The sequence below is a fragment of the Opisthocomus hoazin genome, chromosome 3 (assembly GCF_030867145.1).
Source record: "Opisthocomus hoazin isolate bOpiHoa1 chromosome 3, bOpiHoa1.hap1, whole genome shotgun sequence".
Classification (NCBI taxonomy): domain Eukaryota; kingdom Metazoa; phylum Chordata; class Aves; order Opisthocomiformes; family Opisthocomidae; genus Opisthocomus; species Opisthocomus hoazin.
This window is the reverse complement of record NC_134416.1, coordinates 39,380,899-39,393,201: the sequence shown is the minus strand read 5'-3', so window position 1 is coordinate 39,393,201 and position 12,303 is coordinate 39,380,899. Positions and strand designations below refer to the sequence as shown.

The 12,303-nt window shown below is 42.4% G+C and overlaps 1 protein-coding gene across 4 annotated transcripts in view; it reads right to left on the bottom strand.

The window, feature by feature from the left end:
• Nucleotides 1–340: 340 nt before the first annotated feature.
• The window catches only part of NCOA2 (nuclear receptor coactivator 2), a 197,392-nt gene continuing 185,429 nt past the window's right edge, over nt 341–12,303 (bottom strand). For all 4 annotated transcript variants that reach the window (XM_075416018.1, XM_075416021.1, XM_075416019.1 and 1 more), the window contains 2 exons: nt 9,158–9,247; nt 341–5,248 (listed from right to left, as the gene is read on the bottom strand). In XM_075416018.1, the coding sequence (XP_075272133.1) occupies nt 5,237–5,248; nt 9,158–9,247 (102 nt within the window). In that variant the 3' untranslated portion in view covers nt 341–5,236. The remainder of the gene's footprint in view (nt 5,249–9,157; nt 9,248–12,303) is intronic.

Genomic DNA, 12,303 nt, shown 5'->3' with positions numbered 1-12,303 from the left:
TATCTAGAGTGATGCCAGGATTTTTATCTAAAACTGCTGTCAAGAATTTTCATTTCTTTTTAATAAATTATAAAAGGATAATTGTGCCTAAAGGCGAACTCCCAACAGGAAACATTTTTCCTCTTATTTATCGAACATATATACATGATACATGTCCCTTTTCCGAGTTAAGTAAAGGTGGCCCGTCCACCTGGTGTCAAATCCGGTAAATTTGTCACAATTTGGTATGTGACGCGTCATGATTTCGAGCTCCCAATAGAGTCCCCCTACGCACCACAGAGACTTTTTGGAGGTGGAGTTGGGTGGGGGTGTTTCCCACTGTATCATCACTTCGCTTTTTCTCTTTTATTGGTATTTGCGGGGGGGGTACAACATTGGGGACAGCAGCGAAAGAGTCAAACAAGCAAACCGTACAATCCCGAGTTCGCAATCCCGAGTTCGCAAACTCCAACCCACTCGATTCCATTCCGTTCCCTCTTTCACCGACAGTCAGTGGCACCAATGGCCACAGTGGCACCAATGGCCACAAGATCTCGTTTGGCTACCGATACATAGATGACCCTGGTCAGCCCTTTTTGCCACAATCCAGTTTGAGTTTGAGGATATAGTCATACCAAATAGAGCCACCCTCTAGCAAAATTTGGTTGCGCCCAACTAACCACTCGTGGGCAGAGGCTCTAGGCAACGAACACGGTCGATGCCGGGATTTTGTCTATATAGATGTTTTCTCTACCGGTCTCTGACCTCACATTGGGAAGAAACATGCTCCTTCCTTGCTTTCCTTAATGTGGCGGTATTTTCCTCATCCAAGGCTCACCATCATTTTGCTGAAGCCAGAAGAACTGCAGGATAAGCCTTGTTTTGGTAGGCATGGTGAAAGGTTAACGGTATTTGGAGGTCTTTAAAATAGCTTCAGCTTCCAAAAATTTTTAATACAGATTTTCTCCCTCATCCATTTCCCAGAGAGAAGAGCAGATCATTCTGATAAACAAGCATTCTTGTAGCTGCTTTTATCTTTTTATTTTTTAAAAATTTTTAATTGACCAATCAAACATTTCCAACTGTCTTAAATTCACCATTTGGCATAGCAAGGAGTGCCAGCCCTTAACTCTGCTCGGCCCCACCTGACACCATTTGAGGTCTGCCTCTGCTGAAACGGTCATGAAAAGACACCCATTTCGTCCCGACTGCCGTAGGGAAAAGTACTCACAACAAACTGTTTTCACATTAAGCTATGTGATAAACATTTTCAGTTAATAGAGCAGTATAAAGATAAAAGCGGGAACACATAAAAGCCTTCAACCTAGGGAGCGTGCTGTCTTTTTAAAACCTGCTGATTCATCTGCCCTCTAACACGTCAGCACTACACCTTAGACCCTTCTATCAACAAATGAAGACACAACAGAAACACGCTGAAATCTCTAAAGCCATGTAAAACCCGAAGGCATTAAAATTTATTAAATGATGCAATAACAACAGAATTCTTTATTTACAATAGCATTATTTAACATCAAATAAGCAAATAGCATCAGCAAAGCAATATTAACTTGCATAAATGTATTTAAAATTTCTCTGAATATATCTACCTTTGCATAAACTGCTCACACTAGAAATACAAACATCAATGCAGGTGAACAAAGTGATGTTCAGAGTCAACTCCGTTTTGAAAATAAATCACAACCTGAAACACTGTAAGCTTTCTCCTGAAGAACCATAGTTTATATATTGCTTAATTTTACCCTTGTATAATCTTTTCATATACACACATCTCAGATGCAACTTCATGATGAACTGTACAAATAAAACCCACAAATGACATCAAGGGAAAAAAATTAAATGACAGTAAATGTTTGAAGAAATGTGTCCATCATCTCTATTGAACAACATAAAGATTAAGTGATGATGCACTTATTCCAAAATTGTACACAATTCACTATACAAATATAATACATCAGACAGCTATGTAGGAATATACAAGACTTAAAAACAGATCTAAGGCATTATGCTAGATTTTAGCATTTTGAGGTTCTTGCACATAGCTTTTACCTGTAGTAAGAAACTTAAAAGATTTTGTTTTAGTCTACAAAGAAACACCAGGGAGAAAATTCTAATTAAAATCAAAGCCACTACAGTAAATTTTCTTTTGTGCAGAGAATGCTTTTGCTCTTAGGCAGCATACTACCATACAAATACTAGAAAACTTTTAAATTCACACCAACAATTAATGGCTTAAGTTGCATTTCAAAACTGATTGTGTATCTTTGGGTTCTGCAAGTGGAGCTGTGCCACCCATTTCATCTGTTAAGCCCATATGAATTCCGCTTTTAAACAAAGATTAAAAAATGTATTGTATAAACTGCAAAAACATTGCTTTTAATTAATACAGGCCCAAAGGGATATTGGTGTGGGATGATATTTTAAAGATCGAGTACAAATTAATTCATTGTAGCAAAACAGCTCACTTCACTTTTTAAACTTACCACATTACATGAACACTTAAACAGGTCGTACGACCATGTATATATGCTTATTTTTCACATTATGCGCCTTTCACATTTAGTAATGTAAGTAGAACACTGATTAATTGTTCTGTTAAACAAAATCCAAGTACTTTCTCTGACAAATTTACTGTCTACAGGATGAAAAATACTGATAATGAAGGGAATTGATTTGGCTTTTTTTGTTTCTATAGTGATCAATATGATCAGAAGATTCCTTCACTCACTTTTCTCTTTCGTTAGCTAGAAGACGACTAAAGTCACGATGAACCCAAACGGAGCCAAAGTGATAGGTACAATCTCCTTTCTCTCAAAATGGCAATGGATGAAGAAGTACCATCATCACTACAGGTGATACGGGTTTGCAGGTCTGTCATGGAACGGGACACGTTTCAACTATTTTGTCCACTGTGAAAAAGAATAATCTATCTGCAGGGGTTATGGTTGAGGACCAAAAAAGAATGGAAGAGGAACAAAATTATTCTAAAACTCCTTTACACTTTGTGGTGCATGAAGTTAATTACTTCAAATTTATACGTTTCTTACATAAATACTTTTTTGTCAGATATATAATGCAAGTTTAATACAAATGGCGTTGTAGTAATGAGGCTGTTGAGCTCAGGACTGACAGTTATTTTGGTTTCCCATCAGCAGGTAAGAGGATGGCTCGGCCGACTAAATGTTTGGTTTGAGTCTGGTAACAGCACGGTGACAGCTGCAACACGGTGTTTCTCCAGGACGGTGGCACTGCCTTCCTTGGGGACAAACACAACTGTGCATTTCCTGGGCTTTCATCAAAAGCCTTCTACAGAAACAGCCTATCTTGAACCACCTTTATCGTGTTTTCCTCAGGCTTAATATAGAATAGCTGCTATTCTATTTGAACTCCCACCCGAAAACCAAAGCAAATCAAATTGTGACAGAATAAACCTTCCACTCCCAAAAGGCGTGGCTGATGAGATATTACAAAATCCACTGCATTTTACACGAGATCAAAAAATCTGCATTCAGTTTAGAAAGTTTGTGGATTAGGGGTCAGCGGAGAGAAAACTGAGGTCGAAACCATCAATTTCTTAGTATTTCAAGTCCTCAGAAACTGATGTCGATTTAGTTTTAAAAGACTATTCCAACCACAGTGGGCAAGAAAAAAACCCCACCCCCTAACAGTGGCCTGCTTAGTAACAGTTAGTTTTTCTAAGATTTGTTACGAAAGGATATAAACATACAAAAAATCAAGAATTGGTTCCTACAGCGGCTGCATATAATATAGGTTAGTTAAATGACATTATGAGCAGAATCACAAGGTTTAGAAAATGAGAAGTCTCAAGCCTACAAATTAGGTCTAATCAAGGCATTGTGATCCTTTACAAAACACTTTTCCAGGAGACACACACGGCTAAGAAGATATCTAATTTAATACTGAAGTACCTCATTTGGAATCAACTTCACAACATGTATATCTCACAAAAATTATACAAGTAAAACACTTAAGTTTTCAACTTAAATTATTGCTTGTTTACATATAAACTGGATTTTATGTACCTTACAAAACGTCCTCGTAGTCCACACTGCTTTAAAATAATCAGCAACACACGATAGTGGTGAAGTCTGTAGTGATATCTGCTACAGGTATTACAGGAATTGTTATTTTCCCAGCTAAGGGGATGGGAACCAGAAATTGTCATGCTTTAAAGCAGGTATCTTGAGCTCTTTGATACTATGCACCAATTCTGCCACTACTGTAATCAGTACATGCATTACCATCGAACTTTGCCGTTCAGCATCCAGTAACCGGCTGTCCAGATCGCTGGAAACAGACCTAGGGAAATAAAGGAGTAACCTGTTCTTTAATTCTATCAGAAAGAAGAGGGAGATGACAGAGGTCAAGACAGCCATGTAAAAAAAAAAATTTAAAAAAAAAATCAGGATTTGCTGATGGTTAGGAATTTAATTAAGTAAGAATGTGACCAAGCTGAATTTTTGGATTCATGACTCACATTACAAACATTACCACAAAACCCAACCGAAACGCCCCTTATAAACAGCCATCTCACAGGGCAATTTTAATCCGTTTTACAACTTTAACCCCATTCAAAATTGGTCTGTATAGTTTCCTACAGCGGTTCATCTTCTCTGACTTGCTGTCAGTGGAACGCGCTCATTGGAGGTCTCTGTCTGTACCAGACGTTGCTTCTGCACCCTCCACCACGCCTTCTCTCCGCCCCAAAATGCAGGTCTTAGTCGAAAACGCCAGTTTTCAGACGGAACTGAATCCTTTGCACCAGACCGAGTAAGCCAGGGAAAACCAAACCAAAGAAAGAAAGAAACCAAACACCAAACCCCGAAGGTCTGGAACTAAACAGAAACAGAACAAGAGCATGGTTGTTTTTCCTTAAATACATACATTTAAATACATTCAATCTGACACGGTTTATGAAAATTGCCTGTCAACATTTACTTCGCAAGGAGAGATCTAAGTTGCACTAAGGTGAATGCGGTGAACAGACTGAGCAACTGTCTGTGCGCTAGCTTCAGACTGTCGAAGAAGAGGCTGCTCTTCGGCCTCGGCCGCCCGGCTCCCCGCGGCAAGGCCAGGCTCCCATCCTGTCGGCAGCGGGCAGCCGGCGCCGGCAGCTCAGCTGGGTCACGACAGACAGACGCAGCTCTTCAAACTGGTAAGGATTTGGGGCCGTAAGCCCAGTCAGCTGAAGAAAGGAGCAACCGAACCACCCTCAGGGTCAGCAGTATTTCTGCAGAAAAAAAGAGAAATTGGAAAAAAACAAATAAACTCCTCCTCCTGCGACAGCAAAGATGGATAGGCGAATGAGAGGTGGGTGCTGGCCTGCAGCATCCACCATCGATCACACACTGGTGTACTATTTTAAACATGAAAATTAATTTGAATTTATAAAGCTGGACTTGGTGTACACTGATACGATTGACCTGTGATTTAATTCCACCGATATCAGTGGGGGTTTAATTTCACTGCATTCTTAGATCCCTGATTCATCCCAATTAGCACGGATACTATTACAACTCAGGATCATCTACCGCTTGCAGACTTCAGCTCAAGGCACAGCAATACAAGGTTTAAAAGAAGTCTCATTCTTGGAGTATGTGCAAAATCTCTCTGGCTTACTGCTGCATCGTCCTCAAAGGAAACAACCGCCTTGGTTCACTTTCCCCTCCAAGAATCATAATAAAAAAGGGAACAAAGAAGTAAAAAAAGCTTCAGCTACTGATCCCTAGAGATGTTCTTCACTTCATACTTACTATCCTTACAGCGTCTTTACGCAAATAGAATACAAACTGGTTTCAGCTGAGTTGATGATCTTGTACTTTCTTATTAAAAAAGCCTCAGGATGTGGTTTTCACAGTCATTTTAAGACCGTCCCTTCCAGTGACTGCAATCCGTCTCCTCTGTGCCTTCCCCTCCACTGCAAACTCCTGCTCCCACGGGGGGCTGTGGTCAGGCAGGTCAGGGAGCCAACCCAGCCAAAACCCATTTTCGTCCTCCCCTGCGGCTGCCTTCCGCCGCTATCCTGCGGCTCCGGCGGTGGCTCCGCGCTTTGCTGGCAGCCTCCTGCCGCACGCGAGGCCAGCTCCGTTTGCCCAGGGACCGCACTGGCCGCAGGTAGTTTTCGCGCCAGTCCATAGGCACACTGCTGGGCTGCCTTCTGGAAGCCGTCTACACCAGGCTTTGGACTTTACCACGCTTTCCTCTGCAATCAGAGGAGGCCTAGAATGTACCTCTATTGTCAAATAAAGTCAGTGTTGGGAACCATCCCGCCATTCAGGAGGTCCCGTGTTTGCTGTTACCAGCAATTTGGGGGTGATCAACCATGTGCGTGGTCTGAAGGCCAACACAGTGAGTCCTGCTCTTCCTCCTCGCTCCATCACAGCGCAGAGACACCGCAGCTGCATCCCTCAAATCCTGACTAATATGGACAAGCTACACTTTGGCTCTTCTCCCAGACACGCTGCGAGGCAGTTTGGGGACCCTGTCAGTGCTTTTGGATCACAAAGTGTGGCACACAAGTGAAAATCCAAAGATGTCCGTATTTTCAGAGCAGACACTCAGCAAACAGCATTTCTACAGAGATGCTAAATAAATTCTTCCACTATACCAGTGACTTGAAAAAAAAAAACATGCGCTGCAAAAGTTTTTTTTTTAATTCAACAAAAAACTGAGTCATGGGGTGATAAAATATATAAAGGAGGGAGTAAGACAAAGCAGGCAGAAGCGTACCTCTAGAAAAACATTCCCCCACCCCTTTTTATTAAGATATAACCAAAGCGAATAGGACTTCAAAGATACATGCCAAACTATTATTTCCAGGCTGACAATGAATGTGGGAAAAATTGCTCAGAATAACTTCCGTGGCTGATGTATGCAACTTCAGAGTAGAGAAGTAATCTGAAAACCCCAAAGATCATTGACTATAAAGATTACTGCTATACTGTATTAAGTTAAATTTGGCATCCCCCAGAAAACTCAGCTACCAACAGTGTTCTTCAGACACTCTTAAAAAGAAGCAGGTTCAAAATTTTCTTTTACCATGTGAAATCTGTTAATACAAACTTGTTCCAATAACGGCAATATAATATATTAAACTGTTCCAGTCGCAACTATTTTCAGCTCTACAAAGGAAGGGTACTTTGTGTCTTGAAAGAGGCAGAAAATTCTCTGTCCTCTAGTTGCTCTAAAAACAGCTTCTCTGTTAAACATTAGTGTCGCTCTTGCAAGTCTTAAGCTGTAGAAGTTTGATCCTTAACATGTTAAAACAAAGCGAAGGAGTGTTAAGCAAACAAATTAAAACAGTAAACATGGAGATCTGACATCCCTAGTTGTACCGATTTCAGCAATAGCACGTTATTTCCTGGTTATTCAGCTCTAACCAGAACCAATCCCCTAAAATGGTACAGTTGCTGAGATCAACTTTCTGAAACATTGAAAAAACCCTCAGATTTGTCAGACGAGCTTCTCAGTTTCTTGTTTGTTGGATGAATTTCTCAGCTTTCATACGTTAAAGCCACAACTGCCAAGGGACGAAGCACATTAATGCTCTCCTCAGCTTTCTAATTACACAGCTTGAGCTTTTTAAAACAAAAAATGTTACACAGGAGTAGTTTATAGCACAGAAAGAAGAAAATAGTAGCTACTTAACTTCTATTACAGTTCAAAGTTCAGTAAAAGGCATTTATAGTGCCTTTTCCTTGACAGTCAGAGCTACATTACTAAAATCACAGAATGCGGTCTGATGAACCCTTACAAAACAATTCCGAGAGATTTTAAGAAGTTACTTTTCTCCAGGTGAGACAAAGCTGCTCTCATGCACGGCTACTGCCCGTCTCATTGCCACGGCACCGACTCCATTATTTTAAAAATAAACCCCAGAGCCCCCCGTCCAAAGCCCTGCCACTCATCTCCTCCCACCTGCCCCCTTGTCCCCGTTCCCCTCTCCCCCTTCTCTCTCACACCCTGTCTGCCACATCCACTCTCTTTTCCTTCTCCCTTCAACTGTTCTTTAAAACGTACCTCCTCCTTCCCCCTTCTCAGCCTCCTTCCCCCTTCTCAGCCTCCTTCTTTCCCTTCTTTCCTCAATGGTATCAGGAATTTTGTTCCCTAACATTTAACTGGTTTAGGGAATGCGCTGAGCAGGAAGATAATGCTTTGGTACAGGACAGCATCTGCCGAAGCAGCACACATGGCGTCTCTTTATTCATTGCCCAAGTGACCATGACATGGCCGTGTCACGACAGGGGAGGCTGGCTGTCGGCGCACAGACCTTCCCCTCTTGGCAACAGGCACTTGTGTTTTGATCGGAACCACAAAGGTGTGAAAAGAACTGTCCTCCGGTAAGTTTTAAACACACACGTGTGCAAAAAAAGGGGCACAAACTGCAGCATAGGAAGTTCAGGCGCGGCGGCGGCCGGTAGATGGCGCTGCTCCCCCACGGGCCGCCCGCTCCGTGGGCTCGGCCCCGCCCCGCGGGCACCTCATCTACCTGGCCCCGCGCCAGGACCCGCCCCCCCCACCCAGTGCCTTCCCTTCAGCGCTCTTGCTGGCTGGAATACAAATCGGGTTTTGACCCAAGCAAACGCTGATCACCCCGTCAGCCGGAAATCTGTGCGAAGACGAAGTTCGCTTCCCTGCTCTGCTCAGAAGCGGCGCTGTATAGAAAATAATCAGTAATTCACCAGGTTTTTTGCCCTAAGTGCAACGCCACGAGAAGTGGAAGGCGGCCTAGGCAGGATGAAACATGAAATGGGTTAAAGCGTGCAGCAGTGCAAGTATAAATCAGCAGTAAGTCTCTCCCATCATCAGCAAATAGTCACGTAATTGCTCTGTAAAAACCAAATGCAACTCTGCGGAAGTCTGCTGAGCGTGACTGTTCATTAATTCAATAATGTAATGTATTCCATTAATGTAAAAGTATTCTGTTTTATTCACTTCAGTAACGCTAGTGGGATCTAAACCAGGAACTTAATACAGGTGTCACCAAAAGCAGAAGTAAAAAAATTAATTGCAACAGACTTAATTACTATTACCGTGGGTACTTTTAACTCTGTAAGTAAAAAGATACTGCATCCATTCTAGACCACAGCAAACACAAAGGTTCCATTGCCTCTGTACGCCCATGCCTGTCATTTCTTACCCGTGTTGCATCTCCGTCCTGCTTTATCATATCCATGCCAGGCAGCTGGTTTGGAAAAAGATTGCCTCCCCTCATAGCAGGATCATTAACCTATTGGTAAGAAGATATTAAGGAGAATGAATTAAAAAATAGGTCAGGAAAAGGGCTGGGAACGAAAACGAAGCATTACAAACCGCTACGCTGCCTGCCCATGCCATCAGCCACTTCTGAGATGAGGCTGTAACCGGGGAAGTGACGACACAGCTGAGCACCCTTCTTGTGCAGCATGTGTTTGACTCATATTATTCTGCTTCACAGCCAACGACAAAGATTTCCATTCCTGATACTATGACCCTTGTGGGTATTTTACAAAACAGGCTCCATAAACTGGGTCAGTATTATTCGAAGAGGACATGCCTGCTACGAAAGTCCCAAAAGCAGAAACACGTAACTACTTTCCTAACCTCAATAACACACAGCTTTTCTGCTCGCAAACCACCACAATTTTTTCAAAGCCTGATGAGGCAACATGTAGGCTGAATTATACCGACTACTGACTTAAGTTTTAATGACACTTCTTTTTCTGCTCGTAAGCAATGGGAGATAGGTAGCATTAAACAGGAAAACCTGCAGCAGCTTGCTTTCCTCAAGGGATGGTCTCAACAATTTTCTGAACACAGCCACGGGAAAGTACTGAAGCTGTTTACTACTGCACAACCAAAGGGTCTGTCGTGCTTAGTTACGTCGAAAGAGTGGCTTGCCAAATTTACAGCACTGCCTTCCTAACCAAAGGATTAATCTCACTGTGTAGGAACTGCTATAAAATACAAAACACAGCCCTTCAGCATAGTTTGAAAGTAGTAGAAAATCCAGCTTTCTTTACCAGGTTTACAGGGAAAGAAACCTCTTCCTAGGGCGTCTTGTTGACTCGGTCTCTCTGTTACTTCCCTCAGACTAGACAGATGTGGTAAGAGCGAAATATGCCCCTCCAGATTTCGCTGGAAGGAAAAAGATGTTTTCTGTGTCACCTGCCCTTTAGAAGACTGGTGTTGCCAAGGAGAGGAGATTCTGCCACTGTACTACCTCCCTTCAGCTACAGCAACCTGCTGCAGCAAGGCGGGAACACCGTCTTGAATTTACACCGAAATCTTCTTGTTTCAGGTCCTCCTGACTGTTGTTTCTGTTGCCATTCATCCATTTTGCAAAAGGCCACAAAGCTAAATGCAATCACTTGCAACCACCTGACGAGGTGGCTTCAAACGCTGCCAGAGACAAGACTGCAGTCCAAGAGGAAAGGTTAGAAACTTAGAATATTTTTGCCATAGGAATTTCAACTCTGAAGAAATTGATTGTTTAAGTACTGCAAGCCTCCTAGTGATGCTTTCTGCTTCTTAATACAAATGGGCAGATTTGTAAACTTGTAAATCAGAAGGGAAGAGAACCACACTATTTTGTCTGGAAAGCAAGAAAGTAGACAGCTTTGCAGCTTTATCTACATGCATTTGACTAAGCAACAGAATCCATGTTTGAAAAGTATTTCCTGCTATTGATCAACATTCATCAGAATGCACAGGCACAAATGCCTTTTCTGATTGTTAAGTAGACAAAGGAAGGGGCAAAAAAAAGCAGAAATAAACTGTATCCTGAATCAACAGCAGTTTTGGAAGAACAAGATGCGTGCATGATTTGCCTCAGAGCGGAGTCAGGACAGGTATGGAAAAGGAAGACAGGTCCAGGCTGCACACCACAAAAGCAGCAAAGGCACCAACGCAGTTCTGATCACAGAATCTCTTTTGCAGTGATGATGCAAGAATCCTGCCTGTCACAGTAACAGATTAAAAAAAAAATAAAAAAATCTACCATTTTGTTCTATGATATGTTCTATGAATACATTTGCTTCAGAAGTCCTTGAAACAAAACACCCCACATTTACACATTAAATTTTCTGACTGCAATAACAATTCAATCAGAAAAGTATGCAGAAGGACAAAGAAATGGAAGGGTTTTTATGATTTTCTGAAGACAGATCAAGTGGTGTTATTAGATATGAAATCTGACTAAAACAAGACAGATTAAGCCCACTAATACACTCTCCTTCTATTAAAACAGAATTATATACAAGGTGTCTAATAAGAAAAGTTTCCTGCCACTCCAGAGCTCCTTTCATCCAGTATGCTGAACTAAATCAAAATACCGTTTCAAGACAACTCTTTCTAGATGTCGTGATAATTTTGGCCTGAGGAGTACTGCCCTGTACAGATTAACAAACATCTACTCTGAGTGGACATCTAGATAGTGGTTTCTTCCATATACTGAAAAGCCTCTTCTCTGGCACAGGTTTCAAACTGCTTATCTGAAAACTCAGTAAATAACATGGATCTGTGATGCAAAACGGAAGTGATTCTGCCCCTCTGCTCTGGTGAGACCCCACCTGGAGTCCTGCATCCAGCTCTGGAGCCTTCAGCACGGAAAAGACATGGACCTGTTCGAGCATGTCCAGAGGAGGGCCACAAAAATGATGAGAGGGATGGAACACCTCTCCCATGAGGAAAGGCTGAGAGAGTTGGGGCTGTTCAGCCTGAAGAAGAGAAGGCTCCAGGAAGACCTTACAGCAGCTTTCCAGTACCTGAAGGGGGACTACAAGACAGCTGGAGAGGGACTTCTGAGAAGTGCATGTAGTGATAGGACAAGGGGTACTGGCTTTAAACTAAAAGAGGGTAGACTTAGACTAGATATAAGAAAGAAATTCTTTACTATGAGAGTGGTGAGGCGCTGGAACAGGTTGCCCAGAGAAGCTGTGGCTGCCCCTTCCTTGGAACTGTTCAAGGCCAGGTTGGATGAAGCTCTGAGCAACCTGGTCTAGTGGAAGGCGTCCCTGACCATGGCAGGGGAGTTGGAACTAGATAATCTCCAAGGTCCTTTCCAACCCAAAACATTCTACGATTCTATGGAAATAAGTAACAGGCAAAACCACAGCAACAGTGTATTGTGCAAACAAGATGATCACGATGACAAGGAGACAGCAAGTTGTGTGAATGGTGCAACTCCAGGAAGGTTTAGACTTTCTTGATACCTGGGGAAGCTGTTTTGGACCGAAGCAACCTGCAGACCTGGCAGCTAGCATTTCAGCACTCCTGGTATCAGCCTTCTAAGAAGCCGCACTAGTA